Genomic DNA, 19522 nt, shown 5'->3' on the forward strand with positions numbered 1-19522 from the left:
CAACATGGTGAAACCTCATCTCTACTAAAAATACAAAAATTAGCCAGATCTGGTGGCGCATACCTGTAATCCCAGCTACTCAGGAGGCTGAAATAGGAGAATTGATAGAACTTGGGAGGCGGAGGTTGCAGTGAGTGGGGATTGCGCCACTGCACTCCAGCCTGGGTAAAAAAGAGTGAGACTGTCTCGAAAAAAAAAAGAAAGTATGGTTGGTTAGGAATGGATTTTTGATAGGCCCACAGCTGTTTCAATCATGGTAAGAGATCTTTACTGAATTTTTTTGTGGATCACCTTCTGAGTTACATTTAGATGTTTTCTGCATCCTATATTTTAAAACCTTATTTTTTATTCATCGAGCCAGGGTAGTGACAAGGACGTGGATGAAGGACTGACCTATGGATAGAGAATTAGTTGGCACATACTGGTAGTGACTTGATTGTCAGTGAGAAAGGGATTTGACATTCCTTATATTTTGACTGTTATGCAATGAATCTGAACTAAATAAATGAATTTGTAAGCCTTTTGAAAACAATTTAATGCCTAAATTTCTTCTGAAATTTTTTTTTGATATTCAGTTTTTAAGCACTGGCATTCAGAAAATTGTTTTCCTTTCTCATTTTCAATAGAAGAAAACCATTGTTTTTTCTGTGTTTTACAAATATGAAGATGTTAAGAGAAAAATCAATCCCTGTCTATATCTTATAGATTAATAAGATGTTTGTGAAATGACTTTTGCTGTTACATTTACACAATTATAGTTATTAAAGCTACTTGTTTAAAACATGAGTAATTATTGTATGTGATAAATGAAGATGCTTTACTTCTTATATATCTGAATTTAAGGACTTGACCACTTACGTTGTCGAAGGTTTTTCAATATTTTTGCTTAAAGTGAGGCCTTATGTAACCTAGGAAGAAGCTAATTGTATACTGAATGATATCTATGTCTTGCAGATATCAAACCTTCCAATATTCTTCTGGACAGAAGTGGAAATATTAAACTCTGTGACTTCGGCATCAGTGGACAGCTTGTGGACTCTATTGCCAAGACAAGAGATGCTGGCTGTAGGCCATACATGGCAGTAAGTGTTAAGTCCAGGCCTTCTTGTTTGATAGTCATCGCACAGAGAACCTATGTTCTTTTGTGCTGACCATTAGTCATGCGATTTTACCATGAAACTGCTAGAATATTTCCCTTACCCTTAGGCCCATGCTCAGGTCCTAGCATCTCCATGAAACTTTGCTAAATTATCCCAGTCAGCTCCTGTTTTCACTGTCTTGCTTTATTTCTCTTATTTGGTATTTAGCAGTTGTGGTCTTCTGATTATTGTTTGTTCATTATATTCAATTCAACTCATTAAGCAGATGGTAACTTCTCAGAAAGTTCCTACTATCCCTTAGTGAGACAAATGGGAAGCCTTGGGTTCATAGCAGAATTCACTATGTATTACAGAGTCTGAAGCTATATGTTTTGAATATTGTCAGTCCCTGTTTTAGGGGTAGATGAAGCACACCAACAAATGCAGAAGTTGAGGCCTTCAGTATTTTGCAACCTGGAGCCTCTTTTTCTGCAAAGAGACAGATGTACACTATCCATCCATAGATATCACACTCATCTTACCCAGTATATTTGCATACAGTGTTCCTACAGCCTTTATTTTGATCTATATTTGAATAAGAATTTAGTGTCTGTGTTTCAGACATTTCCCGAGGTGTTGATGTCTTTCTTTAATGTTGCCATGGTTCTTTGGGGACAAATGTGACACAAGCCAGGCGTGGTGGCTCACACCTGTCATCCCAGCACTTTGGGAGGCCCAGGCAGGAGGATCACGAGGTCAGGAGATCGAGACCATCCTGGCTAACATGATGAAACCCCGTCTCTACTAAACATACAAAACAAAATTAACCAGGCATGGTGATGGGCGCCTGTAGTCCCAGCTACTCGGGAGGCTGAGGCAGGAGAATGGCATAAACCCGCAGGGCGGAGCTTGCAGTGAACCGATATCGCGCCTCTGCACTCCAGCCTGGGTGACAGAACGAGACTCCATCTCAACAACAACAACAACAACAACAACAACAAAAAATGCGACACATAAGGTTTTATGGTTGTTTCTTGAGGCCTTCCTGCCAGCAGCATTTCTTTCCGTCTTTGTAGACTCTTTTCAACTAAAGATAAGCTTAGAATTGAATAAAATTTTTCTTTTTCTTTGTTTCCTCCTTGATATATATGTTTTCAAACCTAGTGCTATAAATAATAAAAAAGTAAGAGTCACAGGCTAGATATTATAGGTGTTCTATATTGTTTGTGATATATTGTTTGTGAATGGATAGGCTTAGTGCTACTACAAATTTCAACTTACTGCATTTTTCAGTCCTCTTTTGGTTTTGTTATATCTTCCCATATCACTTTTTCTTCAGATGAACATGTAAAAGGAGTGTGTGTGTGTGTGTGGGTAGACACCTAACCTGTGTGGTAAGACCTTCTTTTAAACTTTTGGTTTTATGGATGTTGACTGGCTGGGCAGATTTCTTGACTCAGTTCGGAAGATCATTTGTTATTCTGGATAACTAGGGACAAATGGCATAATAGTTTCAAAGGCAAGAAATAAAAATAATTGGCCGGGCGTGGTGGCTCAAGCCTGTAATCTCAGCACTTTGGGAGGCCGAGACGGGTGGATCACGAGGTCAGGAGATCGAGACCATCCTGGCGAACACGGTGAAACCCCGTCTCTACTAAAAAATACAAAAAACTAGCCGGGCGAGGCGGCAGGCGCCTGTAGTCCCAGCTACTCGGGAGGCTGAGGCAGGAGAATGGCGTAAACCCGGGGGGCGGAGCTTGCAGTGAGCTGAGATCCGGCCACTGCACTCCAGCCCGGGCGACAGAGCCAGACTCCGTCTCAAAAAAAAAAAAAAAAAAAAAAAAAAAAAGAAATAAAAATAATTAGACATGGAGCATTGGGAAATGTGATTTACATATTTATTAAGGATACCCTGAGAATGAACTGAAATTGTTATCTATAGTTTTAGGGCTTGTCTCAATACTAACAGTGACTAAATGTTTTTGTTGTGTGACACTAAGAATTATATTTGATGGAAGCAGGCTTTGAAAATGCAATTGAAGCCCAGATAAAGTAGAATACTTTTGAATTCAGCTTTTAAAGAAAGACGCAGACTTTCTTTTTTTTTTTTTTGAGACAGAGTCTCGCTCTGTCGCCCAGGCTGGAGTACAGTGGCCGGATCTCAGCTCACTGCAAGCTCCGCCTCCCGGGTTTACACCATTCTCCTGCCTCAGCCTCCCGAGTAGCTGGGACTACAGGCGCCCGCCACCTCGCCTGGCTAGTTTTTTGTATTTTTTTAGTAGAGACGGGGTTTCGCCGTGTTAGCCAGGATGGTCTCGATCTCCTGACCTCGTGATCCGCCCGTCTCGGCCTCCCAAAGTGCTGGGATTACAGGCTTGAGCCACCGCGCCCGGCCAAGACTTTCTTTAAAACAGACTTTCTTCATTCTTGTGCAGAGATATGCTTTGCAGGCCCAGGAGATGTAAGACTTCTGTTTTCCTGCTGACCTTCATCTGTGGAACACAAAGGCTGATAAACTCTTCGCCTCTAATCTTTACTGGACCAAACGAAATTCTTCTGTCCATTCTCGTCTTTCAAAGCCTATTTAGATAGACAAGAACTAAATGTTAATTTTAAAAGCCTTCAAGTGGTTTGACTTTTCTTCAAATATTGACAAAACATGTTGGAGGTATATCATTTTATTTGAGATTTATAATTGTCTTTAGTCTACAGGACTTAGGATTACTCATTAGATTGTGCAACATAAATAAATAAATAAAATGTAGAGTTTACACATAAATTTTCCCATAAATGGATTTCCTGTAAACATTTTCCCAACTCCATGCCCTCATATAGGTACACAGTCTTATGTTGCTTAACCATGGGAATATGTTCTGAGAAGTGTGTCGTTAGGCGATTTTGTTGTGCAAAATCATAGAGTGTACGTACACAAACCTAGATGGTATAGCCTACTACACACATAGGCTATATGGTATAGCTTATTGCTTCTAGTCTGTAAGCCTATACAGCATGTTACTCTACTCAATACTGAAGGTAGTTATAGCACAACAGTAACTATTTGTGTATCTAAATATAGAAAAGATAGGTCAAAATATGGCAAAAAGGAGGTAGGGGCAACACTCCGGAGGAAAGATGGAAGACTACCAGGCTGCCGAGGAGACTGCTTTTGTCGTTGATGAGTTGAGCAGATTGTAAAAGAGGCTATAGAAAGCGCAATTGGTGGTAACGCTTATCAACACAGCAAAGTGAATCAGTGGACCACAAATGTAGTAGAACAAACTTCAAGCCAACTCACCAAGCTGGGAAAACCACTGAAATACGTTGTGACCTGTGTAATTATGCAAAAGAACGCAGCTGGATTACACACGGCAAGTTCCTGCTTCTGGGACAGCTCTGCTGACAGGAGCTGCACCATGCGATGGGAGAATAAAACCATGTACTGCATCGTCAGTGCCTTTGAACTGGGTATTGGACCTCCTAGTCCAGCCTGTGACCTTCCTCCGGTAGTTCATCTTCTAACACCAGCTATGAATTCAGTGAACTCTTTTCTCGTTCTTTTTAATTCTGTTTTGTGGCACTCTCAAAATGTAGAGGAAAAAAACAAATGACTGCACTGTTACATGAACTGTGCACTAAACTCAGATGAGTATCCCTGTAGGTCACCTGCAGCCTGCGTTGCCACTTGTCACTCTGAATATTTCTTTTCAAAGGTGCTAAAATCTGAAATCTTCTAGTGTGAAACTTGCTATCCTCTCTGAAATGATTCAAATACACTAATTTTCCATACTTTATACTTTTGTTAGAATAAATTATTCAAATCTAAAAAAATATGATATGAAGAATAAATAATGGTTCACTGAGAGAAGGCACGTATCATGAATGGAGCTTACAGGACTAGAAGTTGCTCTGGATGAGTCAGTCAGTGAGTGGTAAGTGAATTTGCAGGCCTAGGACACTACTGTAGACTTTATAAACACTGTACACTTAGGCTACACATTTATAAAAAAATTTTTCTTCAGTAGTAAATTAACCTGAGTGTACTGTAACTTTTTTACTTTATATACTTTTCAATTAACATTTTTAAAACTTTTTTTGTATTAACACTTAGCTTAAAACACACACTTACAGCCATACAAAAATATTTTCTTTCTTTATATCTTTATTCCATAAGGCTATTCTGTTCACTTATTTTTTCTTTTTAAACTTTTTTGTTAAAAACTAAGACACCATTCTAGGCCTATACATGGGCAGGATTGTTAATATCATTGTCTTCTACATCCACGTCTTGCCCCACTGGAAGGTCCTCGGGGGCAGTAACATGCAGGGAGCTGTCATCTCCTTTGGTACCAATGCCTTCTTCATAATACCTCCTTGAAAGACCTGCCAGAGGCTGTTTGATAGTTAACTTTTTTTTTAATAAGTAGAAGGACATCAAGTGTAGTGTACTGTGCATAATTGTATGTGCTGTACTTTTAAATGACTAGCAGTGCAATAGGTTTGTGTAAAACAGCATCACCACAAGCGTGAGTAATGTGTCGCTGTATGTTATGAGGGCTATGGTGTCATTAGGAGATAGGAATTTTTCAGCTCCATTATAACCTTATGGGACAACCTTTGTATATGTGGTCTGTCGTTGACCAAAATGTTGTTTTGCAGCACGAGACAATTTCTGTATGTGGGTATGGTTGTGCCAAACCACCTGAAAGTAAGTTATATCATGCATTTTATTCTAAACACTTCAGTGCGTATCTCCCAAGAAAAAGACCATTCTTCTACATAACCACAATATCTTTACCACACCTAAAAAAACAAACAAGAATGTCATCTTTGAGTATCCCCATTCCAAAAATTCAAAACCCGAAACGCTCCACAATATGAAACGTTACCAGCACCAGTATGACCCAAGTTGAAAATTCAGCTGACCTTATGCGATGGGTCACATTCAAAATGCAGGTGCACCACACCTTGTTTATTCAGTGTTCCCAAGGTATAAAAGACCCTTGTACCCCCTTTAGCTGCAATATATCTTTTCCACACATGCCCAGATTTTCCCCACATAAGCATGCCTACAAAGGGTAATAAAATGGCATGTATGCAGGTCAGATATGCTAATGACAGATTCCATACTATACCCCACATGGGGTCAAGACCTACCTGTATTACTCATTATATATTTTTTGTTTGTTTGCTGATTTTTTGCTCAGTAGCTTAAAGATAATGTTGAAAATGTCAAAGAGGCCTGCAGATACCCCTAGAAAGACAGCAGTTTGTTAAAGGGGAAGTGTTTATTTTTATAGCACAGAAAGTCAAGCTGTTAGAGAAACTGGACAATGGTGTAAGTGCGAAATGTCTTACAGAAAAGTGTGGTGTTGGTATGACCACCATATATGACCTGAAGAAACAGAAGGAGAAACTGCTGAAGTTCTGTGCTGAAAGTGATGAACAAAAGTTACTGACAAATAGAAAAACACCACCTATAGCTGAAAATGAAGATCTTGATAATGAATTGAAAGAATGGATCTGTCAGACTCGCAGGGAACACATGCCACTTGATAGTATGCTCATCATGAAATGAGCATCTACCATGATGAACTGAAAACTGAAGGGAACCGTGAAGATTCAACAGGCTGGTTACAGAAATTTAAGAAAAAACATAGCATTCACTTTTTAAAGATTTCTGGTGATAAAGCATCTGCCGATCATGAAGCAGTGGAGAACTTCATTGATGAGTTCGCCTGGGATAGTGATGATGAAAATTCAACATCAGAACAGGTATAATGCTGAGGAAATACCACTGTTTTGGCATGATTGCCCCAGAAAGACACTACAGCTGTTGAGACAGCCCCTGCAGGATTTAAGGATGCCAAGGGCAGAAAAACTGTAACGGGATGTGTTAATGCAGTAGGCACGTATAGGTATAAATCTGTAGGAGGCAAAAGCTTGCATCCTTCCTGTTTGCAAGAAGTGAATGTCTTACCAGTGCATTATTATGCTAATCAAAAGGCCTGGATCACTCGGGATACCTTTTCTGATTGGTTTCATAAATGTTTTGTACCGGTGCCTTATGCTTATTGCAGGGAAGCTGGACTGAAAGAAGACTGAAAGATTTTGTTATCCATTGACAACTGTTCTCCTTATACTGCAACCGAAATTCTCCTAAAAAACAATGTTTATGCCATGTATTTTCACCCAAATGTGACTTCATTAATTCAGCCGTGTGACCAGGATATCCTTATATCAGTGAAGGGTAAATATAAGAACCCTTTCTTGAACATCATGCGAGCAGCAGTGAACAGAGGTGTGGGTGTGGGAGGTTTGCAGAAGGCATTTAGCATGAAGGATGTCTCATATGCTGTTGCCAGGACTTGGCCATCAGTGACGTAAGACGCAGTTGTGCATGCTTGGCATAACCTTTGGCCTGTGACTATTCAGTGGTGGTGGTGGTGGTGATGATGATGATGAAGAAGAAGAACAAGGTAGTGACTTGGGATGGATTCCATATATTAAAGTGAGAAAAAAATGATATCTGACCTCCTTTTATATGCAAAAAATACATCTTTCGAGTCTGTCAGTAAACTGAAAGAAGTGGATATCAAGGTAATATTTTTATTACCAAATAATGAAGCTTCAGTTTTTCATTTATTGACCAATGATGAAATAGCTGAAATGGTTCTGAATCAAGTGATGATGAAGATGACGTTAACACCGAGGAAGAAATGCCCATAGAAAGAGCACACATTCTGCATATCAAAAGAAACTGTCAACAGAGTAAACGGACAACCCACAGAGTGGAAGGAAATACACACAAACCATGCATCTCACAAAGTTCCAATATCCCGCATCTATAACGAACTTAAATTTATAAGAAAGAAAACAACCTCATTAAAAAGTGAGTGAAGGACACGAACAGACACTTTTCAAAAGAAGACATGCATGCATCCAACAAGCATATGAAAAACACAATGTCACTGATCAGTAGAGAAATGCAAATCAAAACCGCAATGAGACATGTCTCACACCAGTCAGAATGGCTGTTAAAAAAAAGTCGAAACAGCAGATGCTGGTGAGGTTATGGAGAAAAGCGAGTACTTATATACTGTTGGTGGAAATGTAAATTAATTCAACCATTGTGGAAAGCAGTGTGGTGATTCCTCAAAAAGCTAAAAACAGAATTGTCATTCAACCCAGCGGTTCCATTACTGAAACTGGGTATTTAACAAAAGGAATAGAAGTCATTCTGTCATAAAGACACATACACACATATGTTCATTGCAGTGCTATTCACAGTAGCAAAGACATGGAATCAACCTAAATGCCCATCAGTGGAAGACTAGATAAAGAAAATGTGGTACATATATACTGTGGAATACTCTGCAGCCATAAAAAAGAATGAGAGCATGTCCTTTGTGGTAACATGGATGGAGCTGTAGGCGATCCATTAATATCTAAGGATACTTAGCAAACTAATGCAGGAATAGAACCAAATACCACATGTTCTCACTCGTAAGTGGGAGCTAAATGATGAGAACACATGGACACAAAGAGCAGCAAAACAGACAGTGGGGCCTACTTGAGTATGGGAGGTGGGAGAGGATCAGAAAAAATAACTGTTGGGTACTAGGCTTAGTAACTGGGTGACCAAATAATCTGTACAACAAACCCCTGTGGCATGAGTTTACCTGTATAACAAACCTGCATGTGTAATCCTGGGCCTAAAATAAAAATTAAAAAAGAATAAAAATTAGGCCGGGTGTGGTGGTGCATGCCTGTAATCCCAGCACTTTGGGAAGCCAAGGTAGGCGGATCACTTGAAGCCAGGAATTCAAGACCAGCCTGGCCAACATGTGAAACCCCATCACTACTAAAAACACAAAAATTAGTCAGGCACAGTGGCACACGCCTGTAATCCCAGCTACTCAGGAGGCTGAGGCATGAGAATTGCTCAAACCTGGGAGGCAGAAGTTGCAGTGAGCTGAGATTGTGCCACTACACTCCAGCCTGGGCAGCAGAGCAAGATTCTATCTCAAAAAACATATATAAATAAAAAGGAAAGAAACTAAAAACTAAAACTAAAAATAAATGGAAACAAGCTCCCTCATCCACCTCCCTAAAAAAAATGCTCTTGATGAAAATGTGTAATGGACTTTATTAAAGGATTAGAGCAGTATGCATTCATAACACAACAGGAAATCGTGTCAGTTTATAAAGTTGGAGAGAGACTTCTAAGACAAAAACCATTGTTAATGAGTTAGATGACTTGGGAGGAAACATTTACAAAGCCATCTAGCAGAATGCCTCCTCATTACTAAAGGACCTACTTCTGGCCCCTCAAGATGCCTCTGATGTTTCTTCTCACCTAAAAAGAAAATAAAATACAGTGTCCAGTAGCCTTTTAATCAAAACACAGCATCGTAGTTGGAGGCTGAAAGCCTGCAGCTGTTTGTTGTTGCTGTTGTTTAACAGCTGATGCAGGTATTCTGGCGATGCTGCTGTGCTGCTTAGTTCCCCAGAACTCAATGTTTTTCACTGTATTAATGATACATCGTATTTTTTCCTGTTAAGTATTTATGTATGAACAAGTGTAACATAATGATTTCCTATTAATAGCATGTAAATTCCGAGTCCGGAATGATGGTGATGCCCAGCAACCACAGATTGTCTACCTGGGTGGCTGAGATAGTGACACTTTTGCTTTTTGGTGGTTCAGTGTACACAAACTTTGTTTCATGCACAAATTTATTTAAAATACAGTATAAAATTACCTCCGGGCTATATATATAGGTGTATATGAAAGGTAAATTTCATGTTTAGCCTTGGATCCCATCCCCAAGATATTATGTACATGCAAATATTCCAGCATTTGAAAAAATCCGAAATCGAAACACTCAGGTTCCAGGCATTTTGGATGAGGATTTTGGATGAGGAATACTCATTCCATATTATCTAATACATAGTTCATACTCAGATTTCCCATATGTCAAAAAAACTATTTTTTAGCTGTCAATCCAGGGTCACGTTAAGATTCCACATTGATTTTAGTTGTTACATTCTTTATTTTAATACATACTGAGCTTGATCAGTCTTTTTGTTTTCTGTGACATTGGTGGTTTTGGAAGTGTTTTCAGAAAGTCTCGCATTCTTATAATATCTGATTGTTCCCTCATGATTAGATTCAGACTACAACTATTTTTAGACATGCATTCTTCATGTATGAGGAGTGCTTTTTATTGCATAACATTGCAAAGCACATAATGGTTACTATTTGTAATGTTTACAGACATGCCTTTTTTTAAAGCAGTTAAAACAGTTGCAGAATAGAAACTGGTATGTTCCTCTATTCGTTTAGGTCTTCTTGCCATCTCTCAGCAATGTTTTGTAGTTTTCAGTGTGCAGCTTTTGAAGACCTTTTACATTTATTTCTAAGGAATTCATGGTTTGTGATACTGTGAAAGGAAAATAAAAACTTGGGACCCCGATTTACTATGCCAAAACAAAAAATTCAGCTGAAAGCTGAGTGATGTTAAAAAAAAAAAACTGCCTTTCCTTTTGTTCTTAAGCAGATAGCTACAGATAAAGTGTTAAATATCTCCACAGGTAGTTACTCTGTTCACCTTACCTTATTTAAGTGCTGACTTACTAAGGATGAGAGAAATACATAATCGACAATTCCCGTACTTGCTCCTTTTCTCTTGCAACATACGGATTCAGTAATGTGACTACACCCTCCCTCTTCCCCCTGCTGCCTGCTTTTCCCCTTTAAATATTGAAGCCCTCAAAATCATATTTGGAGAAAGGCACAAACTTCCCTCTCAGGCATGTCTGTTGTCCTTGGCAAAATAAACTTTTAAATTGATTGAGACCTGTCTCCGATTTCTTTTTACCTTAGAATACTGTTATTGGGAATGGAATTAAAAATATTTTCCAATATGTTGCTATTATTATATAGAAATACAGCTGCTTTGCGTGTGTTAACATTGGATGCTGTGACCTTGCTAGTTTAGTTTTACTATTAGTTTCAGTAGGAATTTTCTGTGTCTGTGAATAAAGGTAATGCTTGTTTTCCCCCTTGCCTTTCTATACTGGCTGGGTCCTCCAATATAATGCTGAATAGTAATAATGATAGTTAACATATTTGCCTTATGCCTAATATTAATTAAAAAGAAAGTGTTCTATGTTTCACCAGTAAGTATGATGTTAACTCTTGCTTATTTTAGATGCCCTTTATGGAAATAAAATGTTTTCTTAGTATGTTGTTATTCCTGTTGTTATTAGTGGGTTTTAAATTTTGTCAGATGCTGATTCTACATTTATTGAGATGATCACATTATTTTCCTCCATTCTATAAATAATGGTGCCTTGCATTGATTTTCAAGTATTAAGCTAGTATCGTATTCTTGAGATAAACTCTACTTGGTTATGATACATTACCTCTTTGTATGTTGCTGTATTAGATTTGCTCCTATTTTGTTACTTTTGTGTCTTTGTGTACAAGGGCTATTATCTTGTAATGACTTCGTCAGGTTTTCAAAAATGGTTATGCTGGCCTCATGAAATGAGTTGGGAAGCATACCCTCTCTCACTTTTTTGAAAAAAAATTTTGTGTAAGACTAGTATTACTTCTCGCATATTTGAAAAGAGTTCACCAGTGAGCCCATCTGGGTGTGGACTTTTCTTTCTGGGCAGGTTTTTAATAACATTCATTAAGTAACATGGTTTAAAGGTTATTCACACTTTGATATTCTTTTTGGTAGGTATTCATTTTCACAAAATACTTCTATTTCATCTATTTCTGTAAGAACAGTAGTAATGTCCCCTCTTTCATTCTGATTTTAGTAACTGGAATCTTTTTCTATGGGTCAGTCTAGCCAAAGTTGTGTCAATTTTATTGATCTTTCCAAAGTACTGTTTTGGTTTTCTTGACTTTTCTCTATTGTTTTTCCATTCCTGTTTTACTTGTCTTCACTTTACTTTTTCTTACGTTCTTCCTCCTGCTTGCTTTGGGTTTCATTTGTTCTTTTGTTCTAATTCTTTAAGCTATAAAGTAGCTTTGATTTGAGATGTCTTCTCTTCTAATGTATTCATTTTACATTATAAATTTTCTTCTGAGCACTACTTCTGCTATATCCCACAAATTTTGATAAGTTGTAGTTTCATTTTCATTTACTTCAATTTTTTAACTATTTCTTGAGACTTTTTTGATTCATATGTCATTTAGAGGTGTGTTGTTAAATCTCCAAATATTTGAGGACTTCGCAGATATCTTCCTGCTACTGATTTCTAATTTATTTTTTTTGTGATCTGAGAACATGCCTTGCATGCTTTCCATCTTTTAAAACAAGGTATGTTATATGCTCCAGAATGTGGTCAGGGTTAAGGAATGTTCCATACTAGTTTGGGGAAAATGTTGATTTTGATGTTGTTGGATGTGGTATTTTTTCTCTTGGTTGAATATCTGGGATTTTAATGTGTACCTTATCAGGCAAATACATATATGTACAACAAAAAAAGTAAATAGCTTACAGTGAATTGTATGCAGCACAGTACTCATGCTCAAAGCAATATACAGAAGTCTGTAAAGTAGTTGGTGCTCACAGGCAGAGAATGTAATACAGCCAACTGTTATGCTTCTGTGGACATTTCTTTCAATAGCAGTTACTCTCAGACTTGGCGAAGGATCCATTGTCAACTCTGTGCCACCAAGACCTTCTCTCTCTCTTCCCTGTCCCTGACACATCATTTAGATGGTCCCTGATTTCAAGGAAATGTAAAGCTGTTCCTTTCACAGAAATTACTAAAAATGATTTCTACTGGACATATGATAGGATAATATATTACTGTCTTGGTAGTGCTTTAATTTGGCTACAAATGACTAACAGACAAATATCTTTACACATATGTGTAGTGATAAATTTAGCTTTATTGTGAAGTATGGGTGGAATAATTGTGATAAATTTAGCTCTTGTTTTGCTTTTGTGTCTCAAATATATTGTGGTATGGCCTCATCCACGGAACAAAGTCTTTTTTTTTTTTTTATACTTTAAGTTCCAGGGTACATGTGCACAACGTGCAGGTTTGTTACATATGTATACATGTGCCATGTTGGTGTGCTGCACCCGTTAACTTGTCATTTACATTAGGTATATCTCCTAATGCTATCCCTCCGCCCTCCCCGCTCCCCACAATAGGCCCCCGTGTGCGATGTTCCCCTTCCTGTGTCCAAGTGATCTCATTGCTGAACAAAGTCTTTTAAAAATCAAAGATAGTCTTTTTTGTTTGTCACTCATTGCCACAAATGTGACCTTGTAATTCTTTTTTTTTTTACATTTTTAAAATTTTTTAATTTTTTTTTTTTGAGACGGAGTCTCACTCTGTCGTCCAGGCTGGAGTGCAGTGGCCAGATCTCAGCTCACTGCAAGCTCCACCTCCCGGGTTCACGCCATTCTCCTGCCTTAGCCTCCCTAGTAGCTGGGACTACAGGCGCCCGCCACCACCCCCGGCTAGTTTTTTGTATTTTTGGTAGAGACGGGGTTTCACCATGTTAGCCAGGATGGTCTCGATCTCCTGACCTCATGATCCCCCTGCCTTGGCCTCCCAAAGTGCTGGGATTACAGGTGCGAGCCACCGCACCTGGTGACCTTGTAATTGTTTATGTTTTCAAGTTTTCTTCCTTTCTCTCCCTCTTCCCTCAGCTTCAGCTTTGTAAATGCCTTTGAGTCTTTGGGGGGAATAGTTAAATGAATTGCTTGGTGTTCTCTTTATGGAAGTAGCAGTTAAGTTTTTTGTTGTTGTTTTTATGATAATGATGACTTCCTAATACTTCCAGTCTGACCCTAGACATGGATTTCTCTAGGAATATACTGGCATTTTGGCTATCTACCCAGCTGTTGCTTCCATTTGCTTATTCCTTGAGAGTAAGGCAATTAATAACTTACGCTTGTCTTTATGTTCCAGCCTGAAAGAATAGACCCAAGCGCATCACGACAAGGATATGATGTCCGCTCTGATGTCTGGAGTTTGGGGATCACATTGGTATGTTTATGCTGATTCAACCTTGCCACAGTAGTGTAACAATAAGAAATTTAGAAGTGAAAGAAAACTTAATGAGACTTTCCCCCCTCATTAAGAACTATAATCACAGATACTATGATTTTAAGTTGCTGGAAAAAGAAAAAGTGTGTATTTATTTACCTTAAAAATCAAATCAGACTTGATTATTTCCCTTGAAGTTATGTGAAGTGTCTAGAGCCCTTTAATGTTTTAGCTGGATCTCTTGGCCACAGATAATAGGAGTCAACTATTATCTGCAACTGCACTAAGAATTGGAAAAGGAGAAGCCAGCTTACCTGCAGTCAATTCTTTGATGAAGGCACATCGGCTTCTCCCTTTTCAGGCAAGGTGTAGTATGTCCAGTAGTACTGTATATAGTGCATATATTAATTATACATATTTTTATATGTAGAAAATAGTTTCTACTTGGAATTTTCTATTCACTGAATAGAGAAATGACAAGTGAATGAGCTGAAAGTAATTCAGTTTTTGAGGGACAGTATATTAGTCCATTCTCACACTACTGTAAAGAATTACATGAGACTGGGTAATTTATGAAGAAGAGAGATTTAATTGCCTCACAGTTACGCAGGTCATACAGGAGCAGGGGAGAGAGAAAGCGAAGGGAAAGGTGCCAGATGCTTTTAAACAACCAGGTCTCATGAGAACTCTATCATGAGACGGCACTAGGGGGATGGTGCGTTAGAAACCACCCTCATGACCCAGTCACCTCCCACCAGGCCGCTCCTTCAACACGTAGGGATTACAATTCGACATGAAATTTGGGCGGGGACACAGAGCCAAACCATACCAAACAAGCACTACCTAGGTGATAATTCTAAATGAAAGTTCTACCTTAGAACAACACTGAGAAAGACTAATAAGAAAACTACTTAATTTGCAACAAGCAAACGCAATTATATAAACTCTTCCTTCTTACCTATGGACTCTATTGAAATTTTGGTGTCATTTAAAATATCTGTATCAGTTCAGGCTGCTCTAACCAAATACTGACCTCTGGGCTATAATCTTACCAAGAACAGAAATTTCTCACAGTCTCGGAGGCTGGGAAGTCCAACTTAGGCACTGACAGATTTGGTGGCTAGTGAGGACTTGCTTCCTGGTTCATAAACAGCCATCTTCTTGGTGTGGTCTCACATGGTAGAAGGGGCAAGAGAGCTGTCTGGGGTCTTTCTAATAAGGGCACTGATTAGATTCATGAGGGTTCCACCCTCGTGACCCCATCACTTCCCAAAGATCCACCACCAAATACCATCGCATTAGGGATTAGGCTTCAACATATGAATTCGTTGGGGGGTGGGGACACACACACATTCAGTCTCTAGCAGTATCTTTGCTCATTTCCTTTTTACCAAATTTTGTTTTGAGGTCTTAGGTTTGTTTTCTTGTGCTTGCTGTTCTACGAGGACTTGCTGGGTTTTTCTGATTTGGGGTAGCTTCTTTAGCTGCTTCTACATTGAAGGTGAATTTTGTATCCCTAGATGAGGCTGTCCTGTAGGTAGGCAGGCCAATCCTATTCTTTCATTTTCTGCCATTTTCAGTTTTTACTACCTAAGACTCTGTAGCCCAGAAATACACAGGTTCAGAGCATTGAGCTTTTTTTGTAGCTTATTAAATAATCTTCATGTGTTCATTGGTGTTACATGTTTCTAGGATCTTCTCTGTCATCAGAAACACATACCCTTGTTAGTTATTCTTGATGAATCATATTGCCAGGCCTAGAGAATTCTTTGTATAGAGAGTTGAAGGCTGACAGCTCACTTCTGCAGAGGACTTTGTTTACTTTACTTTGTGACCAAATATAGGAAATACCTTCTGGAATCTTTTCTCATTGTGAAGCCAACCAGCTAAAGAAGAGATTCTTTCTTCTTTAGACAGGAGCGAACATGGATCTTGGGCATCTTTTAGGTTTGGCAGCTGGTCCCAAAGACTGCAGCAAGACCTAGAGCTTCCAGCTGAGGCAACTATTTGCATATACAGGATATTTACAATTCAGAAATACTTATCTATGACTAAACAATTACATTTTAAAAGCAAGTATGTACTTTTTTACAGAAAGAAAATTTTGTTTTGTGAAAGGTTTTAACAAAATTTTTTAGCAAGTTTAAGTACTTTTAGCTAAACCTTGTTGTTTGAAAGGTATTCTGTACTTACAGTTGGTTCATAATTTATTTTTCATAAGGATAATCTTATAAAAATTATGAAATGTATGAAATTAATTTCTAAGATCCTAAGTCCTTTATTTTATGATATGCAGCCAATTTTTCTTTCTATTATTAAAACACAGGAAGGAATCTAATGAAGTTATTCCTAATTCTGTGAATAACCAGGAAGGTTTACATCTTGAAAAGAATTTATATTTTTAACAAAAAGAAACCTCAGCTGAAGGAATACATTTTTCTGTGTGTGTATGCATGAATGCCTGCTCACTTTTGTGCACACATGTGTGTAATTAGAAACAACAGTGAGCTGACAGAGGCATCTTTTAGGAAGGAAACGGAATCAGTGTTCTGAGAGTTCTGTCTCTCTTCCTGTATGCCATCTTCCTCTGTAATATGTTTGGAGCCTCATCCTCATGTATCAGTCCCCTGTCAGTGCATGTAAAATGGGATTCATTATGCGATGGTGCAGATTTAGATACGTTTCTTGGAAAAAAAACAAAATTTGTAGTGTTTTGTTTTGTTTTGTTTTGTTTTTGAGGCAGAGTCTCGCTCTGTCACCCAGGCTGGAGTGCAGTGGCATGATCTCGGCTCACTGCAGGCTCCGCCTCCCAGGTTCATGCCATTTTCCTGTCTCAGTGTCCAGAGTAGCTGGGACTACAGGCGCCTGCCACTACGCCCGGCTAATTTTTTTTTTTTTTTTGTATTTTTTAGTAGAGATGGGGTTTCACTGTGTTAGCCAGGATGATCTCGATCTCCTGACCTCGTGATCCACCCGCCTCGGCCTCCCAAAGTGCTGGGATTACAGGCATGAGCCACCGCGCCCAGCCTAATTTGTAGGTTTTCATTATTTTTCAGAGCAGAAAGGGAGATAGATGAGAATATGATTCACTGGTTATTAGAGAATATTTTTGACCCTTGATGGGATTGGGACATACGTAAGACACTTCAGATCTCTTCTGGTGTGGCTTAGAAGTACTGTCCAGAGCCCTTTACTGGGGCTTCAGGGTGCAGGGTTTGACCCTGACTTGATTTCTTCACTACTTGTAAAATTTGGTTATGGTTGAAATTGCAGTAGTTACAGAATAGCTGTAGAGCAGGATTTGCACATTGTTTCCTCGAAGCTCAGATTGGGCTTTTGTTTGTTGGATGTTCTTTTGCCTTAAAAAAGAATCTAACCACTATTCTGGACCAAGGCCTTCCTCTAAGATGGCCAAAAGTTGTGCATATTCTATACTAAAATAGTTCTAAAACCAGTCTTCCAGACTTTCTCACAAAGAAGTCAGACCCAGAGGCCGCCCTGGAGCATGCATTGTAGGGACATTGTCTAGGCTTAAGTTTTGTGTTCCCATGTATTCCAAGTCCTTGAATTTGGTTAATTCAGAATTCTCTATATGATCTTGATTTCTAAACATAACTTCTACTTAGCCTTTATGATTCTAAAGATTCCTCCCCAGACTAACCTGTGTTTAATTCAAGGTTTTACAAGAGTATTGCTTGTAGTTTAGATTTTTTCGTGGCCATTCCAGTGGAGAGTAGTAAATAATGCCTCGTATATTTTGCTCTTTCCTCTTTGTTCTCTTTAGTATGAGTTGGCCACAGGCCGATTTCCTTATCCAAAGTGGAATAGTGTATTTGATCAACTAACACAAGTCGTGAAAGGAGATCCTCCGCAGCTGAGTAATTCTGAGGAAAGGGAATTCTCCCCAAGCTTCATCAACTTTGTCAACTTGTGGTGAGTACCTGATTTATGAATGGTCAAACATGCATGGTGAGAATAGTGAGATTTACTTGGTCTTAGCAGCACATGGAGGAAGGGGACCCTTGGTCACATCACCGTGCTTTTTAAGCTGGGACTCTGGATCACTGTGGCTGTATGGAAGGTTACAGCTAGCTGGGAGAGGCATCACCTTCTTATTCTGCTACTCAGGTATTGGTGAAAAACAGCCATGAGTGGTGGAGAAGCTGCTGTCTCCAGACTTCCAGTGCCCTGGTACAAGAAATACCAGGTTAAACTTCTAGGTGAGACTGATCATCTTACTCTAATGTGGTTCTCACAATGCAGTTGCACCAAAATCACCTGGAAGCATTTGCTGAATCAAGACCTTGCCAGATGAGACTTTCAGGGCTGGATCTGTGTTCTGACATAACATAGAAAACAGTTGGGTTTATGTAGTACGGTCACGTCCACATGCAAAGTGTAGTTGGTAGAACTATGTATCTTTGCTCTCTGAAACCTTACTCCAAGGAAGGTGTGAACCCCACACCTGTTGTTGTTTGTCCACCTTTCTAATAGTTTGTTGTGTGTTTGTGTATATGCAGCACCTAAGAATAAACATATGCATATATGGAAGAAATATAATCATGCTTTATACTGTTTCAGTCTCTATTTTAAATAAAATATTTCTGTGTTATCATTTGAATATTTTGACATTTATTTTGTTTATCCAACACGATTTAAATGTAAGACATGGTATGAACAAAAAGCCTCAGAGCATTTTGTGTATCTTCTGTTTATTCCTGAAAATACCTTTTTGTTTCTCATAATTTTTTCCTGCCAAGAATGCGATTTCTCTCTACTCATTTTAGGTCTTACAGACTTATATTAGGGAACATTGCCCTCCTCTGTATGAAAAATTTAAAAATATTTGTTTGACTATAGTTTTTAAGTCTCTTTCATCTTCTGTAACCAAATTCTACTTTTGTGTTGATTTTTCAGAGGGGAGAGGAATACTTCAAGATTTTCTAGGTAGAAGAAGGACATAAGGATGACTCAAATTGGCTGCTTCCTCCTTTTAAAACACAATCCTTTATTAATTTGCACACAATATGGATAGTTTATAATTGCATAAATGTGATCATTTTATGTATTTCATTTTTATGAAATATTTGCTTAAAAGGATCTGTATAAGTCTTAGAGTATAATTGCTTTCTTTTTAATTCCTTGATATCTTTATTGGTTTTGTTCTGTATGTGTTGGTACTTGTACATATTTATTTCTGTTTCCCTTGATGCCATAGTAGAGTGACAGTTTTAGACATTAGAGTCTCATTGTTTTCCCTGAGTAGGTTCATAGTTCCATGTCATTGCAAATCGTTAACGTCTACATTGAAGGATACTTATGTTTATAATATGCTCATATTAGCTCTCCGTATTTGTCCATTCTTTCTGCCACTCTTTGTCTTGGACATTGCCTGTAATCTCTGACCTGGATCA

The 19522-nt window shown here is 38.5% G+C and overlaps 1 protein-coding gene and 1 pseudogene across 3 annotated transcripts in view; both read left to right on the plus strand.

Annotated features, from left to right (window-relative positions):
- The window catches only part of MAP2K4 (mitogen-activated protein kinase kinase 4), a 121169-nt gene that overhangs the window by 90083 nt on the left and 11564 nt on the right, over window positions 1–19522 (plus strand). For both annotated transcript variants that reach the window (XM_025362288.1, XM_025362289.1), the window contains 3 exons: window positions 955–1082; window positions 14031–14108; window positions 17893–18041. In XM_025362288.1, coding sequence (XP_025218073.1) covers window positions 955–1082; window positions 14031–14108; window positions 17893–18041 — 355 coding nt within the window. The remainder of the gene's footprint in view (window positions 1–954; window positions 1083–14030; window positions 14109–17892; window positions 18042–19522) is intronic.
- LOC112609482 lies at window positions 4212–4899 on the plus strand (annotated as a pseudogene). Its single transcript, XR_003116206.1, has one exon. The product of XR_003116206.1 is annotated as a dynein light chain Tctex-type 1 pseudogene (transcript).

The sequence above is a fragment of the Theropithecus gelada genome, chromosome 16 (genome assembly GCF_003255815.1).
Source record: "Theropithecus gelada isolate Dixy chromosome 16, Tgel_1.0, whole genome shotgun sequence".
Taxonomy (NCBI): Eukaryota; Metazoa; Chordata; class Mammalia; order Primates; family Cercopithecidae; genus Theropithecus; species Theropithecus gelada.